The sequence below is a fragment of the Phodopus roborovskii genome, unplaced genomic scaffold (assembly GCF_943737965.1).
Source record: "Phodopus roborovskii unplaced genomic scaffold, PHOROB, whole genome shotgun sequence".
In the NCBI taxonomy this organism is placed as follows: Eukaryota; Metazoa; Chordata; class Mammalia; order Rodentia; family Cricetidae; genus Phodopus; species Phodopus roborovskii.
Genome location: NW_026126407.1, coordinates 26,460,842 through 26,476,636, shown reverse-complemented (window position 1 = coordinate 26,476,636; position 15,795 = coordinate 26,460,842). Strand labels below are relative to the sequence as shown.

Below are 15,795 nucleotides of genomic sequence, written 5' to 3'. Positions count from 1 at the left end.
AAAGTTGTTAGCAATTGTGCAGATTTTGCTCACAGTGTTGTCTCTATTGGGGTAAAAATGGAAATAACCTAAATGTCCTACAACAGGGTATTTATTGGGTAAAATTTTATTTGTCCTTATGACAGAAAACAGGTACCCATCACTAACAGTACTGCCAATGGACATTCCAGGACATGGACTGACTTTCATTATGCATACCCACACAGGTATTTTAATGTATTTCTAGTCTCCTGTTGCTTTCAATAGGGTGTCTGTGGGCAGCAAGAGTTACAAAGTTCCTCTCCCTAATCTCATTTTGAGTTTTCCAATGGCTGTGTCAGATTGCCTTAATATATAAAGCATCCATCTGCTGCTCAGAAAGCAGGTGTCACGACTCTGAGTCAGAGTTCAGAAGGTCTCGTCTCTGAAGCAATTCTCCCTCTTATTTGCCACTTCAAATATCCCAAATTCCACCTCCCTGTTCTTTCTAGAGTCTCTGTTTCTTCCTCTAAAGTTCCTCCTGACATCTTGATTCTTGTAGCTTCGGAACCTCCTCCATGAGGCAGGAAAATGGTTGGCAGGTATAATCATTCATCAATACATGTATTACAGCTTTGCAACACTGCAACTGGGTGCTGTCCTAAAGAGATGGCTAGGGCAAAGAAAGTGACACAGGAAAATGACACCGCAGAGGAAGATGCACGAGGGGCCAGAGTTCTGGATGAAACGTGTACACACCAGCCCAGCCTCTAGGGAGACGACACTGGCAAAGGTTATGTGTGAGCACAAGTTAACCCACACTGCCTGTGCCGACCCCTTGGGACCTGGGTCCCCGTTTCTTTTATTAGATTCAATGTCTTGGCCACAATTTCTCTGTGCTGCCCAGAACTTCTTCAGAGCCAGACTTTGGGAACTCAGAAATGACTTCAATACTGCCAGGGAGGAATTCTCTCTCAAAGGCTATGGTGTGAGGTTATAGAGCAGAGGCAAGAGTCCTAGAAGGAACCACAGCCACTTCTGAATTCCCTCTACTTTCTTGGTCTCAAGTAGTTCCAAGGATACAAGGGAAAAGGGTCACCTTGGTCACTGCCAGAACCTCGTGGGGGATGGGGAAGCAAACCAGCATCGTGTGCCGAGGTCGGGCACACACATTGTCTCTCCCCATCACGATAAGAGGCTCTCCCATCACTGCAGACTAGCAAGGGGACTATTGCCATTTTGTGGTTAAGGAAATTAAGATTCCCTGGGTCCTTCAACAGCTGTGCCTGCAGAGTCCAGGCTGGGAGTTGCTACTGACAAGCAGCTCCACACAGCACCTGCAGCAGGTTAGACCTTCTGTCTCAATTTCCCAAAGGAGCCAAGCGACGGACCATTAAGAGAGGTGTCACCTAAGGCAGTATAGGGACCGAATCCCTCCCTTCTTGACACCTCATTACCAGACTTTTTTTCGGGGTGATTCTGTCCCGGGGTCCCTTCTGGAGAGGGAAGTAGGTGTCCTGGAAACCTAGGAGTTAGAGGTCCCGGGTGGAGGAGAGGGGGAAGACGGTCACAGGAGCCAGCAGGCTGGGAGCATGCAGAATGAGGCAAGTCTCGCTTTCCAAGACAGACGAGGGGGCAGGCGTGGAGGGGAGAGCGGGGCGGGCCCGCGGGAGCCCCGGGGCGGCGGCGAGGGCCCTAGGGGGTGGGGAGCACAGCCGCCTTGTACTTCCCCTTCGCTGCTTAGCTCTACAACAGCCTGATTTCCCCGAAATGATGAGGCGGCACGGACCAATGGGCGCGCGCAAGCGTCCCGGCGGGGGCGTGGCCGAGTCCAGGCCGGGGAATCCCGCTAAGTGTTTGGTTTTCTCCGCGGCGCCGCGGACTCGCCAGTGCGCGCTACTCCCTCGTCGAGGCAGGACGTGCTCTCAGACTCAGTCGATCCGAACCGGCCGAGGCGAACCAAGGTCAGCCGTATCCAGCGGCCCCCAGCATCCCGGGCATCCTTCGCTCTGTGCGCGCATCGCGTACCTACACCGCAACCCTCTCTGTCGGGTACCCTGTGAGGATCGCTCCTGCTGCAAAGGTGAGCCCGTCGGAACTGCGCGGGTACCGACGGGCAGCGTGGAACAAAAGGCGCGCGGGACACCAGGAAGTGGGAGCCAGGGACACCCTGGGCCGGGGTGGCGCGCGGGCTCGGGAGGGCGCTGCGAGCGATCCGGCGGGAGGCGGGCCGCAGCGTGCGCCGCCCCCTGGCTGCGCTCGACGGTCTGCGTGCGCGGGGCCGCTGCGGGGCCTCTCGGTGGCCCGGAGCGTCCGTTGCGCGCTTCGGCGAGCAGTGCCGGGGGTCTCGGGCGTCCGCCCGCGCGCACTTTTGGCTGTCGTAGCTTGGCGCCTGGGCCCCAGATTTCTGGCCCGCGGTGCTCGGTGGCAGAGGTTGGCTTGCTGCAGTGAGTGGCTGGACCCGGTTGTGAACTACAGGGTTTTCGGGAGGAGGTGCCACAGGTGTTGCTTGCGCCACTTCTCTTTGCAGCAGGGGAAACCAGGCCGGAAGGGGTTGTGCCCCAGCCTATGCGTTGTGGGCACTGGCTGTCAGAGGGGGCATAGCCTGGGTTAGGGAGTGTTGGGGGAAGTGCCCAGGATGGAGAGTGACTTGCTTGCCCAGTCCGGAAGGTGCAGAGCTAGTGGTGACAAGCAAAAGTAGTCTGTCCCTTTCTTTCCCCAAAGATTGCATTTTAAGAGAAAAGTTCTGGCATTGAAATGTCTGTATTTTGGCTTTTTTTTTTTTTTTTTTTTTTTTTTTTGCACATAAATCCTGAAACCATCCAGACTTGCTTGCTTGTCTCCTCCTGAGACTGACTGGGAGAGAGTGAGAGAAGGGGCAGGTGGTTTTGCCCATGATGCTGGAGAGATTTGGAGGGCAGTTTCAGTCTATTTATTTCAGAGTTCTCTTTTCTATGCCTATAGGACCGGATACCTGGCTGATGGCAGGGGGAGGATAATGACCTGGGTGTGAGGGCAGGGGAAAGTAATTGAGTGGCCTTGGGTGGAGCAGGACAGTGCCCAGGATTGTTTAACAGACTTCAAACACAGACCTTCTGTCTTCTCCCTTCAGCCACCATGCCTATCACTCGGATGCGAATGAGACCCTGGCTAGAGATGCAGATTAATTCCAATCAAATTCCGGGGCTGATCTGGATTAATAAAGTGAGTGTTACTCTGAGTATTTCTGCCACTGTTTTCACCCATGTCATCTTGGGGGCCAAAGTTTCATTAGTGGAAATGAGAGAGCAGGAAGATGTAGTTCCCAGAGGTGCTGCATGCCAGGACGTTCAAGGTTTGACTTTATGCTCCCTGCTTCTTCCTTCCTGAAGCTGTGGCCAGCCCACCCTCCTAGAGGCACAGTTCTCAGCACCTAGACTCCCAACATCTGCAGAGCAAGTAAGCTATATACCTAATATCCTACCTGGCTCCAGTTGGATAGACAGGCGATGTTGGGCTGGCTCTGCAGAGGACCCAGTTACTGTGGCCTAAGAAACCACAACTGGTACACATGGCAGCATAGACTACACAGATTTAGCAACAATACCAGCATTGCTAACAATAATTGCTGTGGTTGGTATCCTTCTAAATACATTGCCTGTACTGTGCATTTTAATCTTCATAGTTATCCCGTGAGTTGGGTCTCAGATAAGGAAACTGAGGCACTTTAAGGTAGATTACAGGATCACACAGAAAGTGTGAAAGCCAAGACTGAACTTGAACAAACTTGACTGAAAGTCTATATAATAGGTGAAGGCACCTGCTGCCAAGCCTTACAGCCTGACTTTGATCTCCACAAAAGTGCCCTGGCTTGCAAATATCCCTGACACACACACATTTAAAAATAAAAACAAAAACAACAACAAACAACAACAAAAAACCCAAAACATTTATCAGTGTGTGGCTGTTGTCCCCATACATACTCTTTTTATTAAAAACAAACTCCCACCCCAACACACATAAGAAAACTTTTCTCTCTCTTTGAGGACATAGGCAAGCACTACACAGGCAGTCAGCATCCATGTGTGATCTCGGGCTCCCTTGGTGCATGACCTGGATCTATGTAGGAACCAGTGGTTCCAGGTGTCCTGGGTAGACACTAATGCAGGAAGCTCCCCTGCTCCCAGTGCTCTGAGCCAGAGAAAAACATCAGAGACCTGCCAGGCTAGGGCTGAGAGAACATGCCTCTTAGGGCTCTCAGCACATCTGCAGCAGGCGTGTAGGATGGGGATATCAGAACCCAAACCACTCCTGACAGGTGCAGAATGGCCTGTTTAAGGCAGTCAGGATGGGTCAATCCAGGCCAGATGTCAGGGTGAAAGGGGAAGTCAGTCTTTTCCCATACTTGGGGGCTGGGCATATACTCAGCCACAAAACTTGTGGTCTCCAAGCTGACACAGTTCTATGTGTGCACTATTCAGGAAGAGATGATCTTCCAGATCCCATGGAAACATGCTGCCAAGCATGGCTGGGACATCAACAAGGATGCCTGTCTGTTCCGGAGCTGGGCCATTCACACAGGTGTGCAGGGTATTGGGGCAGGGGAGGCTGTTACCATGGAGGCTCTGAGTGGTCCTGAGCTCCTCCACACTGCATGCAGAACTATTGGAGCAGGGGTTGAGGTGCACCTGTGTTTCTCTAGGACAGAATCCATTGTTTAAGCAAGTTCTCAAAGGATTTATAAAGGCAAAAAAATCTTAGAAAGCATGCCCTCAGGGAGTCTGTAGCTAGAATACAGTTGTTCCTGGAAAAGACAGTTGTGAGTCAGGCTACCAAAGGAGACTTTCATCTTCCTTTCTCAAGGTATGGATTAGAAGCCTTGGTTGGCCCAAGTCTCATGTGATTGGTGGCCTACTTTTAGCTTTAAGGAATTCGGGTTCTTGGTCCAATTTAGACCTGTTAGTAACTGTCCTTGTTGTCCACTCTGTACACACTTGTACTTGGGAAACATCAAATAAGCCTTGGTATTAGCCGTCTCTGGCTAATAGTATAAGCAGGGAGACTGTCATGGCCCAAGACAGTGAACAAATTTTGGGATAGAGACACTCAACTGAGCCCTTCACTTGCCCTCTTGCCTGCTGGATGTCTGAGCCAGCCTTGGGCATATGACCCCCGGGGTCTGCCGCCAGTGGTTTTTGCTAGTTTCACCAGTATGGGTATTTGGGATACATCCCAGCCCAGGGAGCAACTGATGGATACATTCACTCTCCCATTCTGTAGGCCGATACAAAATAGGGGAAAAAGAGCCAGATCCCAAGACATGGAAAGCAAATTTCCGTTGTGCCATGAACTCCCTGCCAGACATTGAGGAAGTGAAGGACCAGAGCAGGAACAAGGGCAGCTCAGCTGTACGAGTGTACCGGATGCTGCCACCCCTCACCAAGAACCAGAGAAAAGGTAACCAAGGGCACTGGGACCTCAGGAGGAAGGGAAGGAGGGAGGGCGGAAGGAAGATCAGCTGGGGTTCACAGTTTGTTTGTCCCACAGAGAGAAAATCCAAGTCCAGCCGAGACACTAAGAGCAAGGCCAAGAGGAAGGTGAGTGTGGCTCTGTGCAGCCAAGTCTTTGGTCACCTTAGGTAGGGTGGGCAGTTCAGAGCACTGCAACAGGCCTAAGCTGTCTTCTCTTTACAGCTATGTGGAGATGCTAGCCCTGACACCCTCTCCGATGGACTCAGCAGCTCCACACTGCCTGATGACCATAGCAGCTACACAACTCAGGGCTACCTGGGTCACGACTTGGACCTGGAGCAGGACCTTAACCCAGGTGAGGTTGCCAATCTGGCAAGGGAACTCATAGGTTGAGTCCAAGAGGCACCGTGGTGGCAGCAGAGGGTAGCCTATTAGAGCAGGTTGCAGGGTGGAGGTGCCGATCGATGTAGACTAAAAGCATGCCATCCTGACCTATGCTTTCTGCTGTGCCCTCCTGCAGCACTGTCGCCGTGTGTCGCCAGCAGCAGTCTCCCAGACTGGCACATGCAGATGGACATTGTGCCAGACAGTACCAGCGATCTATATAACTTGCAGGTGTCGCCCATGCCCTCCACCTCTGAAGGTTTGTCCTCTTGGGGCCTGGCCTGCCTCATGTGTGTTTGGATCTGGAGGGGAAGTAGATGCTTAGAAATGTGCATGCCATTGAGCTGATGGAGCTGGAACTGGGAGCTGCTTAACCCAGCCCCCATAGCACGAAACAAGCCCATGGGACACAAGAAGACAGTTCAGAGCCTTTGTGTGCTCCAGGCCAGGAGGGAGGCAGGCAGGCCAGGGCCGCATCTTGGTCAAAGGTGGCTAGTGCTCCTGGCTTCTCTGCCCTTAGTTGTCTGAGGGTGAGGAAGGAAGTAAAGGGGTGGGATACGGTCTTGCTCCATGGTTGGGGAGGGTGAGTCATTGAACCGGTGTCCTATTCTGGGACCTCCAGGGCAGACAAGATGCTGGTTGGAAGGCTCCGGGTGGGGGTGGGGGTGGGGGGTGGGATTGCAGGGCAAACGTGCATGGCCAATCTCTGCTCTTCCTCACAGCTGCTACAGATGAGGATGAGGAAGGGAAGTTACCCGAGGACATCGTGAAGGTAAGTCCCCTTCTATGCCACATCTGTGAAGGGAAAGCAAGCTAGGGAAAGCTTCCAAATCAGTGTGGGCAGGTGCTGTTGTTGCTTGGCTGCATAGCCCCACAAGTACCCCCTCTCCGTGTGTTGGGGTGACTGCTGCTTCAGCAGGTGACATGCCTAGTCTCTAGCAGGCCTTCCTGAAACAAGCCTCAGGGTCCCAGACAGCTCTGAGTCAACCCCCATCAGCCCTGTGTCCTCCTCCCCAGCATGCCCAGCCCATTGAGTTTGGGAAATGCACATCAGGTTTCAATAATCAGCTTTTGGGATCTGTACTAAGATGACTTTTAAAAAAAAAATTTAAGAACTTTTTTTCTTTAGCAAGTGTTTTTGCATTTTCTTTCTTTTTTCAGCCTCAGTTTTCAAAGAGGCTGTAAAAGTTTTTGAGGTCGTTTTATCTGGACCCTGGCCTGTGGGCACAAACTTTGAGATGTGGGTCTAGTTCCCTGTCTTCAGCTGTCCTGGCTTGTTATGCTAACCTTTGCTTTAAGCTGCCTTTCCAGTTGTATGTCCTCCCTCAGTTGAGGGAAGTCATGCAGATTCTGTGCCGGGGGGGGGGGGGGGGGGGGGGGATAGGAAGAGAAGGACAGTGGTGACTAAGCAGAGGCCAGAAGGGCCCAGGTAGCTTGATGTCCCCCACACTCTTGGGCCTGGTCTTGACAGTTCTGCATATTGTCACCCATTGGAGAATATGCAAATATCCAAGGGTGTGATTCTGCTTGGGACAGCTTAGCTCACTGAGGGCAGGGCCGCAGGGTGAGTCTGCACTGGCAGATGGCTGATGGCTCCATGTTCCCTCCCCAGCTCTTTGAGCAGTCTGAGTGGCAGCCGACAAACGTGGATGGCAAGGGATACTTGCTTAATGAACCGGGAGCCCAGTCCTCTTCTGTCTATGGAGACTTCAGCTGCAGGGACGAACCAGAGATTGACAGTCCTGGAGGTAAGAGGTCCCCAGGTCCTTGTGGATTCTGGGAGAAAGGAGAAGTTTATGGTAACTTGGAAATGCTTGGAGGCAATGCCAGATAAAGATAAACTGGGTCAGCAGGTACAGCACCGAGCGCTGTTTCCATGCTGAGGATGAGCTGTGCTTGCTGCTGAAAACGGTGTGAGGTTTTCATACCCTTCCTTATACAACTTTCGGGTTTTTTTTTTTTTTTGGTCATCTTCCAGGGGACATCGGGATGGGCATACAGCATGTCTTCACGGATCTGAAGAATATGGACTCCATCTGGATGGACAACCTGCTGCCCCCCACTGTCAGGCTATCCTCCATCCAAGCCATTCCTTGTGCACCATAGTTTGGGTCCCTGACCCATTCTTGCTCTTCTGGGTGAGCAAGGCCTAGCATCATGGTGGCTGTGATACAGAAAAGCTAGACTGTTGTGGGTCCCTTGACATGGCAAAGCATAGTCCACTGCCAAGCAGGGAAGAGACCACCCTCCTTGGGTCAGAGGACTCTCAGGGCTTGGAAGGCCAGGGTCACAGTTTTTCTTGTGAGGTGAAGCTGGCCCTGACTCCTGGGAAGATGGAGTTGGAGTTCTGAGGTTGCTGTGAGGTGGGGGACATGGACAGGAGTCACCCTCTAGCTCTTTAAAGCCTCATTGCCTACAGAGGGTCTTGTCACTGGGCAGGCTCTGCACTGGGAGACAATTGCACTAAGTGAGTTCTATTCCCAAAGAATTGCTGCCCTTCCCAGCCGAGCCCTGGGATGGTTCCAAAGCCAGTGAAATGTGAAGGAAAAAAATGGGAGTCCTGTGAGGCCGGGCTCCCTTAGCCTCAGAGGAGCTCTGCCTCGCTATCTACTCTCCAGCTGTGGGGCTCAGGAAAAAGAAACTTGGCACTTTCTCTGTGGACCTTGCCACATATCTGATCAGAGGTGTACACTAACATTTCTCCCCGAGTCTTGGCCTTCCCATTTATTTATACAGTGCCTTGCCTGGTGCCCACTGTCTTCTCAGGCCTTGGCAGTCCTCAGCAGGCCCAGGGAGGGGGTTGTGAGCGCCTTGGCGTGACTTTGACTATTGGAAACGCCACCTAACTACTAAATTGTATTTGATCACATATGGATCTGTGTAAATATGTATATTTGTCTTTTTATAAAAAGCTAATTGTTTACAAGGAGTGTGACTTTTTGCTTAGAAATCGTAATCTGTTTTACTTTTTATGGAAACATTCTGGTGGGAGTCTTTGGCATTCTGCCTGAGCTTTGGCTGAGCACTGACATGCATCTGTCATGAATCTTTCCAGTTATGGTCAAGAAGAAGATGGCAGGAAGAGGGGTTTGGCATGCCATGTCACAGAGACTTGCTCATTTAAATTCATTTGTTATATTTATTTTTGTTTTTTTGAGACAGGGTCTCACTAAGTAACCCTGGCTGTCCTGGCATTCACTATGCACATCAGACTAGCCTCAGACTCACAGAGATCTGCTTGCCTCTGCCTGCTGAGTTTGATTGTTATAATCACATTTTATTTGTTTAGTATATATGCGTGGAGATCAGAGGCCAACTCCTAAGAATTTGTTCTTTAATGCTGTGGGACCTGGGATCAAGTCAGGTCATCAGGCTTGGGAGTTGATTTTGAACACTTGGGGCCTTGTTATCTGTTAGTCTATGACAAATTTGGAGGAACCTAGAGCCTATCTGTTCTGCTGGACAAACAGGTGCCATTCCAAACAATGAACAACTGGTATGACACTGGCAATTGGAATAGACAACAGTTCAGGCAATGTCCGCAAGGCCTGCTGCCGCCCTAGGTCTCACTTGATGGAAATGATCTTGCTGTATTGATGCTAGTCAAGCCTGGGAACTAAGTGCCTGAAATGTGACCAGTGATACATACAGGAACTTGACTTTTAATTTTTATTTCAGTGACTATGTGACCAGTGACTATGGTTTGGGCTCATTTGTACTAAATAGCAGGTACAGCTTGGGGGCAAATCTGAATGAGTGATTACCCTGAAGCATGAACATGTGTGAGTGGCAGGTGGGCTCTCACTAGGTGACTGTCCTTGACTGGGGGTGGGAGTCCTCCATTACAGGCCCTGCCCATCTGGAGATCCACTTCGGTTTTTCAAGGACAGCTTTACTGGGAACTAGGATAGAGATGGATAGCAGCCTTAGTCCTTCCAGGGCCCAGTCTTTTACCAAGAATGAGATTTGAGGTGGTTAGCCTCCTGTGGCATTTACAGAGTTTTCTAGTGGGTGGCTTTTTAAGTAATGGCAGGTAGGAGTGGTGTGAAGCCAGCTAGAGTAGATTATGGAGGGAGGAATTCAGTCTACCAGAGTCAGTGAGACCCACTTTAATGTTCTCTCCTGATGGGGAGTAGTCAGTAGTGACATACGCGAAGTTCATTATCATATCATCACTACATCATTGGAAAAGCAAAGGCATCATGCTGTCAGCTCCCAACCTCCAGGGCCAAGACAGTCCACATTTCCTCCTATGGTTAGGACCATCCTCTGGGGATGTCCAGAGGGGGACCCCAAAACTCTACCTAGGTCAAAAGTCCTTGAGGACTTCCAAGATGAAGAATTGTCCTACCATGGGTTTCAGCCCTTGCCTGGAAGACAAACCCTGTAAAATATGACTATTCAACTAAAGGTGGCAGCTGGTACCTGGAATGGGGCAATATGATATAAATTGAGCCAAATTTAGTCCTAAGATATTCTAAAGACTTAACAGTACTTCCAAGGGCTACACCTAAGAGTTCCTGTCTAACCACTAATGGACACTCCTGGCTGAGCAACTGGGAAGTCACTGAAAGATTAATTTCTTCCTGGTTATGATGACATCATAATTACCAAGGGCCACTTCCCAGTGGGATTAACTGTCAAAGAGGTGGGGTTTGCAGGAAAAGCCCACTTTCTCCAGCACAGAGTCTATGTTGGTTTTTAGATGGCATGGCAGAGCTCTGCCCTCCTTGTCATGGTGGCCCAAGTTAACAGATACTTGAGGGCATTTCTAGTGAGTCATTGTGGTCTCCTTGCCTTGTCCCAATGGTGTTAACTTTTAATTGAGGTGGCTTGTTCATTCACTTCTTTGAAGTAGGAAGAATGCCAGAGACTATGCTGTATCAGCCACTATCATCTCTAAGTACACAGTTTGCAAAGTGCTGGGACAGCCCTGGCTTAGAGGATGAGGGATGGATCCCTCTCAAAGCCAGCCGAGGAGAGTTGAGATCCTGGAGGAAGCTTGGTAGGAGCTGGAATCCTTTTCTCTGGAAGCAAAGCACTCCTCTTGGCAGGGTGGAGTCCTGCCCACAGTGTCAGATCCAAAAACCTACTCTTGTACAAGGGAGGGCAGTGCGTGTGTGTGTGTGTGTGTGTGTGTGTGTGTGTGTGTGTGTGTGTGTGTGTGTGTGTGTGCATGTGTGTACATCCTTCAGACAGTTCTGTTAGAACTCCCAGCTGGAAAATTTTGCTCTCATCAGATGCTATTTCTTAACTCCAATGCAACTCGCCCTCCATGTGGAGGATGTGTGAAGTTATCAGACCCCTGCCAGCTGTCCAAGTAGTAGGAAGGAGGTCTGGGTAGGAATGAGCTGGTACATGCCTTTTCCAAGAGCTCTCTTGGCCCAAGTCTGAGGCCTCACTGGCTGGCCTTGGAGTTTCCTCAGCTCCAAGCAGTTCCCAAGAGACTCACTGCTGCTGTTCTTAAGGAGATTGCAGAAATCCCTGCTTCTGATGACTAGATGGTGGGGGTCTGTGGTGCCTATGCTCAGTTTCCTTTCAACAGGGGAGTTTCTAGAACCACTGGGGCAAATGCATGAAGACAAAGTGAAAATTAGAGAGGCAGGCTTCCACCTGCCAACCATCTACCAGGAAGAAGATATCAGCATCTAGGAGTCTGAGGGACCAGACTATCTAGCTGGATATGACAACACAGACAAAATGCTCAAGTGCACTAGTATGCGTGCACCCACCTCCCTGCAACACCATCCCCTTGTTCACAGAGCGGAAATCATTGTTCAGCAGGCCAAGTGGCTTGCCCAAGTTGACATCTCTCCATGTCCAGAACCCAGACTGGTTCCACACTATCAAGGTTCCTGAAAGAAGGAAACAGAATAGCTAGGAAGGAAACTAGGACCCTATGCCAAGAAGGCATTTGGGACTGTTGAGCTGTCCCCTCCTGATGCCCTAGAGTCCAGGCCTAGAGAATGTGACTGTGCTTTCCTGGGGCCCTAATGGGGTGGGGTTTGCCTTGGCCTTCAAGAGAAGCAATGCTCTACCTATTCTGGGAGGCTACCTGCTGTTTCAAGGGCTAGGGCCCCAGGGGCTGAGAAACAGTAAGTAAGTTGATTGACTTCAGAGCAGCTAGCAGCTTGGCCGCAAAACATTTATTCCTGAGGACTCTGGCCAGCCAGGGTTTAGCTCCCCAGGGTTCAAGGTGCACTTGTCAGCCATGTTTCCACCTGAGCAGGGTGACCAAAGCCGCACTAAACCAAACCCACTACTGGGTTCAGAGCAGTTTCCCTCCCAGCTCTGTACCCAGAGCTGGACCTGCAGCTCTGGTGGGTTCCCCCACCCCCTCCCTGACTGGGCCTTGTCTCTTTCTGTTCTTCTTTCTTTGAACATACAAGCAGGGCAGTGCTGGTGCATGCCTTTAATCCCAGCACTTGGGAGTCAGAGGCAGGAGGATCACAGTGAATTCGGGCCAGCCTGATCAACAAAGCAAGTTCTTGGACAGCCAGGGCTGTTACACAGAGAAACCTTGTCTAGAAAAACAAAACAAAACAAAACAAAAGTCCCCTGACTATAGATGGGGCTGACTGACTCTGCTACCATTTTTTTCCTATGAAGGAGATCCTGACAGAGAGGAGTGCAAACTCTTCCACAGCAGTTACAAAACTGAGCTATACCTCTGCTCATGGAGAAGGGATGTGCCAAGACTTACCTCAGGAGAAGGCCCCAGGGTGGGTGTAAGGACATGAAAGACCTCTCTGAGAAAGCTGACTTTATGGACTGAGGTAGTTAGTTATGTAGTTGTGGAGGTGAGTTTTGTAGAGAAGAACCATGATTACTTGTTCAAAACTATGAACAAGTTCAGATGTGGTAGCCCACACCTTTAATCCCAGCATCTGGGAGGCAGGGGCAAGTATGTCTTCGCCAGCATGCCAGCATGCCAGGGTTACATAGAGAGGCCCTGTCTCAAATAAATAAAAGAAAACAACAAAACCCCACTCTGAACTAGGCAAGGAGTTCCATCATGTTTGTCATGTCAGAACAATGTCAGGACTCGGGTTGGAGCTGCAGATGCCTGTGGGAGGTGGAGGCTCACTGTCATAGCTGGGACCCAGGGTTCCCCTCCAAGTGCTTTTGCTAGCTTTCTGGAATGCAAAGGGGAGCCACTTGTCTGCGTGACAGAGCAAGGGCTGGAGTCTGGCAGTCCTGTGCAGTGTGAGGAGGGCAGGAAGGAAGGCTAGGAGTGTCCGTTTCCATGGCCATTCATCAGCACTCCTCTGTTGCAGAGCAGAGAACAGCCGGACGCAGATGCTGAGCCCAGTAGACCCTGTGCTCCCAGCTTGCAGAGTCAGCCTTAGGTCACTTGGGACGACCTCACTTTCTGTCTCTGTGTAGTGTGGGCCCTCATAGTCAAAGTGTCACTTTGTAGGTGTGAGTCCCTTCCTGTGTGCCTAGGTGGTCTATAGGGAACTAAATTATCCTGTTGGACTGGAAGCTCCCCAGGGACAAGGGCTCTCTACATTCTTACAGTGCTCAGCCTCAACTTAAACTTAAATGCATATGGACATTTGTCCATGGCACCTGCTCTGCTGAGCTCACAGGGACTGTGAGGTTCAGGAGAATAGGCTATGGGATGGAGGTACCTCTGGTGATTAGGCCTGCCTCTGCAACAGAGTCCTGACCAACCAGCAGCTAAGGCTAAAGGCCCAGGGACAAGGGCCACTGTGTATATGACACAATCTGCCTGTGTTCCCAGTAGGACTGAAGTTGGAAAGCTGAGTCATTCATGATGCTTATTTTTATTAAAACCACATACACAAGCACCTGGCAGGATGGTCCAGTGGGTAAAGACTCTTTGCTGCCAAGCCTGATGACCTAAATCTGGTCTCCAGCACTCACGTTGTGGAAAGAGAACTGACTCCCACAGGTTGTCCTCTGGCCTCTCTCTACACATGTGCTGTGCATGTACAGTAAACAAATTAGCAACAACACACACACACACACACACACACTCAATTTTCTAATGAAAGAAAGGGTGTGGATTTGGGTGGGTGGGGAGGTGAGAGGATCTGTGAGGAGTTGAGAGAGGGAAAACAGCGAACAGAATATATTGTATGGAAAAAAATCGATTTTCAATACACAAGAAGAACATGATTTAATTGTACAAAGAGGAAGATGTATGAAGAAATTAAAAAAAAACATTTATTAAAGACATCTGCAGAACACCACCCAGAAGTGACCAGGGTGTGACACTTTTAGACGCTCTGATGCAAACACATTGTGTCACTCATGCATACAGCTGAGAACGCTGAGCCATGCAGACACAGCTGGAAGACACCTCATCTTTCTAGCATCTATGAATCCAAAGGACTGGTGTGCAGGAAGCAGAGGTGACTGAGGCAGACCTGGAGGTGCAAAGGAGATGAGGTGCCAAGGGTCTCTGTTTGCTCAGAAATGAAGAGGGGGTTCCCAGGGTTTGAGACTTCTGGTCTCAAGGGAAGAGGCCTCAGGGAAAGCAGGGCTAGCTGCTTACCCTCCTTGAGGGGTACAGGCCCGGTCTAGACTTTCTTGCTTGTCCTTTATAGACAGGCTCTCCTGCTAGGGGTCAGAGGACTGACTAGGATTTCCCTTCCAGCTCTTAGCCTAAGGCTCAGAGGACAGACAGGAAGGAGTGAAGACAGACAGACAGGCTGTCATCCTGAGGAAGGGCTTAGGGGACCTCTAATATCTGCCTGCTGCTCTATAAAGCCTGAGTTGAGTTGCCCTCAGATTCTGCAAAACTCAGGCAGGCTCTGGCCTCAAAACCTGAAAAGCTTTTTCTAGGCTCCCACAGCCAGGGTGCAGATCCTGCCTTCCTCTTCTCTCTTCCAAGGACTGGGAGCAGAAGGATGGGAAAAGAGTCCAGGAGAGACTGAGCTAATGAGGAGGCGGCAGGTGGGAGGTGACTGGGCAATGACAGGCATAGCCCATCTGTGGTCTAGCCTATGCCCGAAGATGAGGTGATTGGAAAACCTAGAGGAAGGAGTGACTGAATGCAGCAAGCAGAATGACAGTCCTTGGTGGGACAAAGATGCACACATTCTAACGCACAGAACCCATGACCACGCTGTTTTGTGACAACGAAGGATTGAGCTTGCCCATCAGTTTAATTTGAAATAGAGAGGCATCTGGGTCCAGTAGCGTGGGCCTATAAACTCAAGAGACTAAGGCTCAAGTGAATCTTAGAAAAAAAAAATTAAAGTACATTTATTTGTTGGGAAGGTGGTTGGCCATGCCACTGCCATGTGTGTAAAATTAAAAGACAACTGGTAGGAGTTGGTTCTCTCCCTCCACCATGTGGGTCCTGAGGATAAAACTCAGGTTTGTCAGGCTTAGGGTTAAGTGCCTTCACCTGGTGAACATCTACATTCAACTCATCCTGCTCAGGGGAATCTTAAGGTCAGGATCTGCTTGGGCTACATGGTGAGTTCAAGGCAGTCTGAGCGACACAGCCAGATCCTATCTCAAACTTCAAAGGTTTTAACTTCCATTTATTTATTTATTTGATGTGTGTGTGTGTATGTGTGTGTGAGCACATGCACATACACATGCACACATGTGGACATGTGAAGCAAAGTGAGGGAAATTCTGGGTTTCATTCCAGTGTTGAAAGCCAATGCATGAAAGAATGAATAAGAGACAGACAACTACCCTGGGTTATCTGGAGAGGTTCAGTGGTATCACAAATGTCTTCTTTGGGAGGAGAGGTTTCAGGGATTGAACCTGGGGCCTTGATCATTCTAAGTTTGCTCAACTATCACTAAGTTAGAGTCTCAGTTCCCACAAGGGTTTTTGTTTCGTGTTTTTTGTTTTTACTTATTTATTTGTCTGTTTGTTTTTGGAGACAGGGTTTCTTTGTGTAGCCCTGGCTGTCCTGGAACTCACTCTGTAGACCAGGTTGGCCTATAACTCACAGAGATCTAGTTTCTGAGTACAGGGATTAAAGGTGTATGCTACTATACTCAGATGCCCA

At 50.1% G+C, this 15,795-nt stretch overlaps 1 protein-coding gene across 2 annotated transcripts; it reads left to right on the top strand.

Moving 5' to 3' along the window:
- Positions 1 to 1,702: 1,702 nt before the first annotated feature.
- On the top strand, positions 1,703 to 8,721 carry Irf1 (interferon regulatory factor 1). Of its 2 annotated transcripts, none has more exons than XM_051180693.1 (10): positions 1,703 to 2,041; positions 3,071 to 3,162; positions 4,419 to 4,518; positions 5,218 to 5,394; positions 5,485 to 5,534; positions 5,631 to 5,763; positions 5,929 to 6,051; positions 6,515 to 6,564; positions 7,405 to 7,540; positions 7,771 to 8,721. In XM_051180693.1, exons 1-10 carry the CDS (start codon positions 1,729 to 1,731, stop codon positions 7,896 to 7,898), a joined length of 1,302 nt encoding a protein of 433 aa, XP_051036650.1. In that variant the 5' UTR covers positions 1,703 to 1,728; the 3' UTR covers positions 7,899 to 8,721. The 2 variants fall into 2 exon arrangements, with proteins under 2 accessions (XP_051036650.1, XP_051036651.1); XM_051180694.1 differs by lacking the exon at positions 1,703 to 2,041 and adding an exon at positions 2,367 to 2,460.
- Positions 8,722 to 15,795: the final 7,074 nt, after the last annotated feature.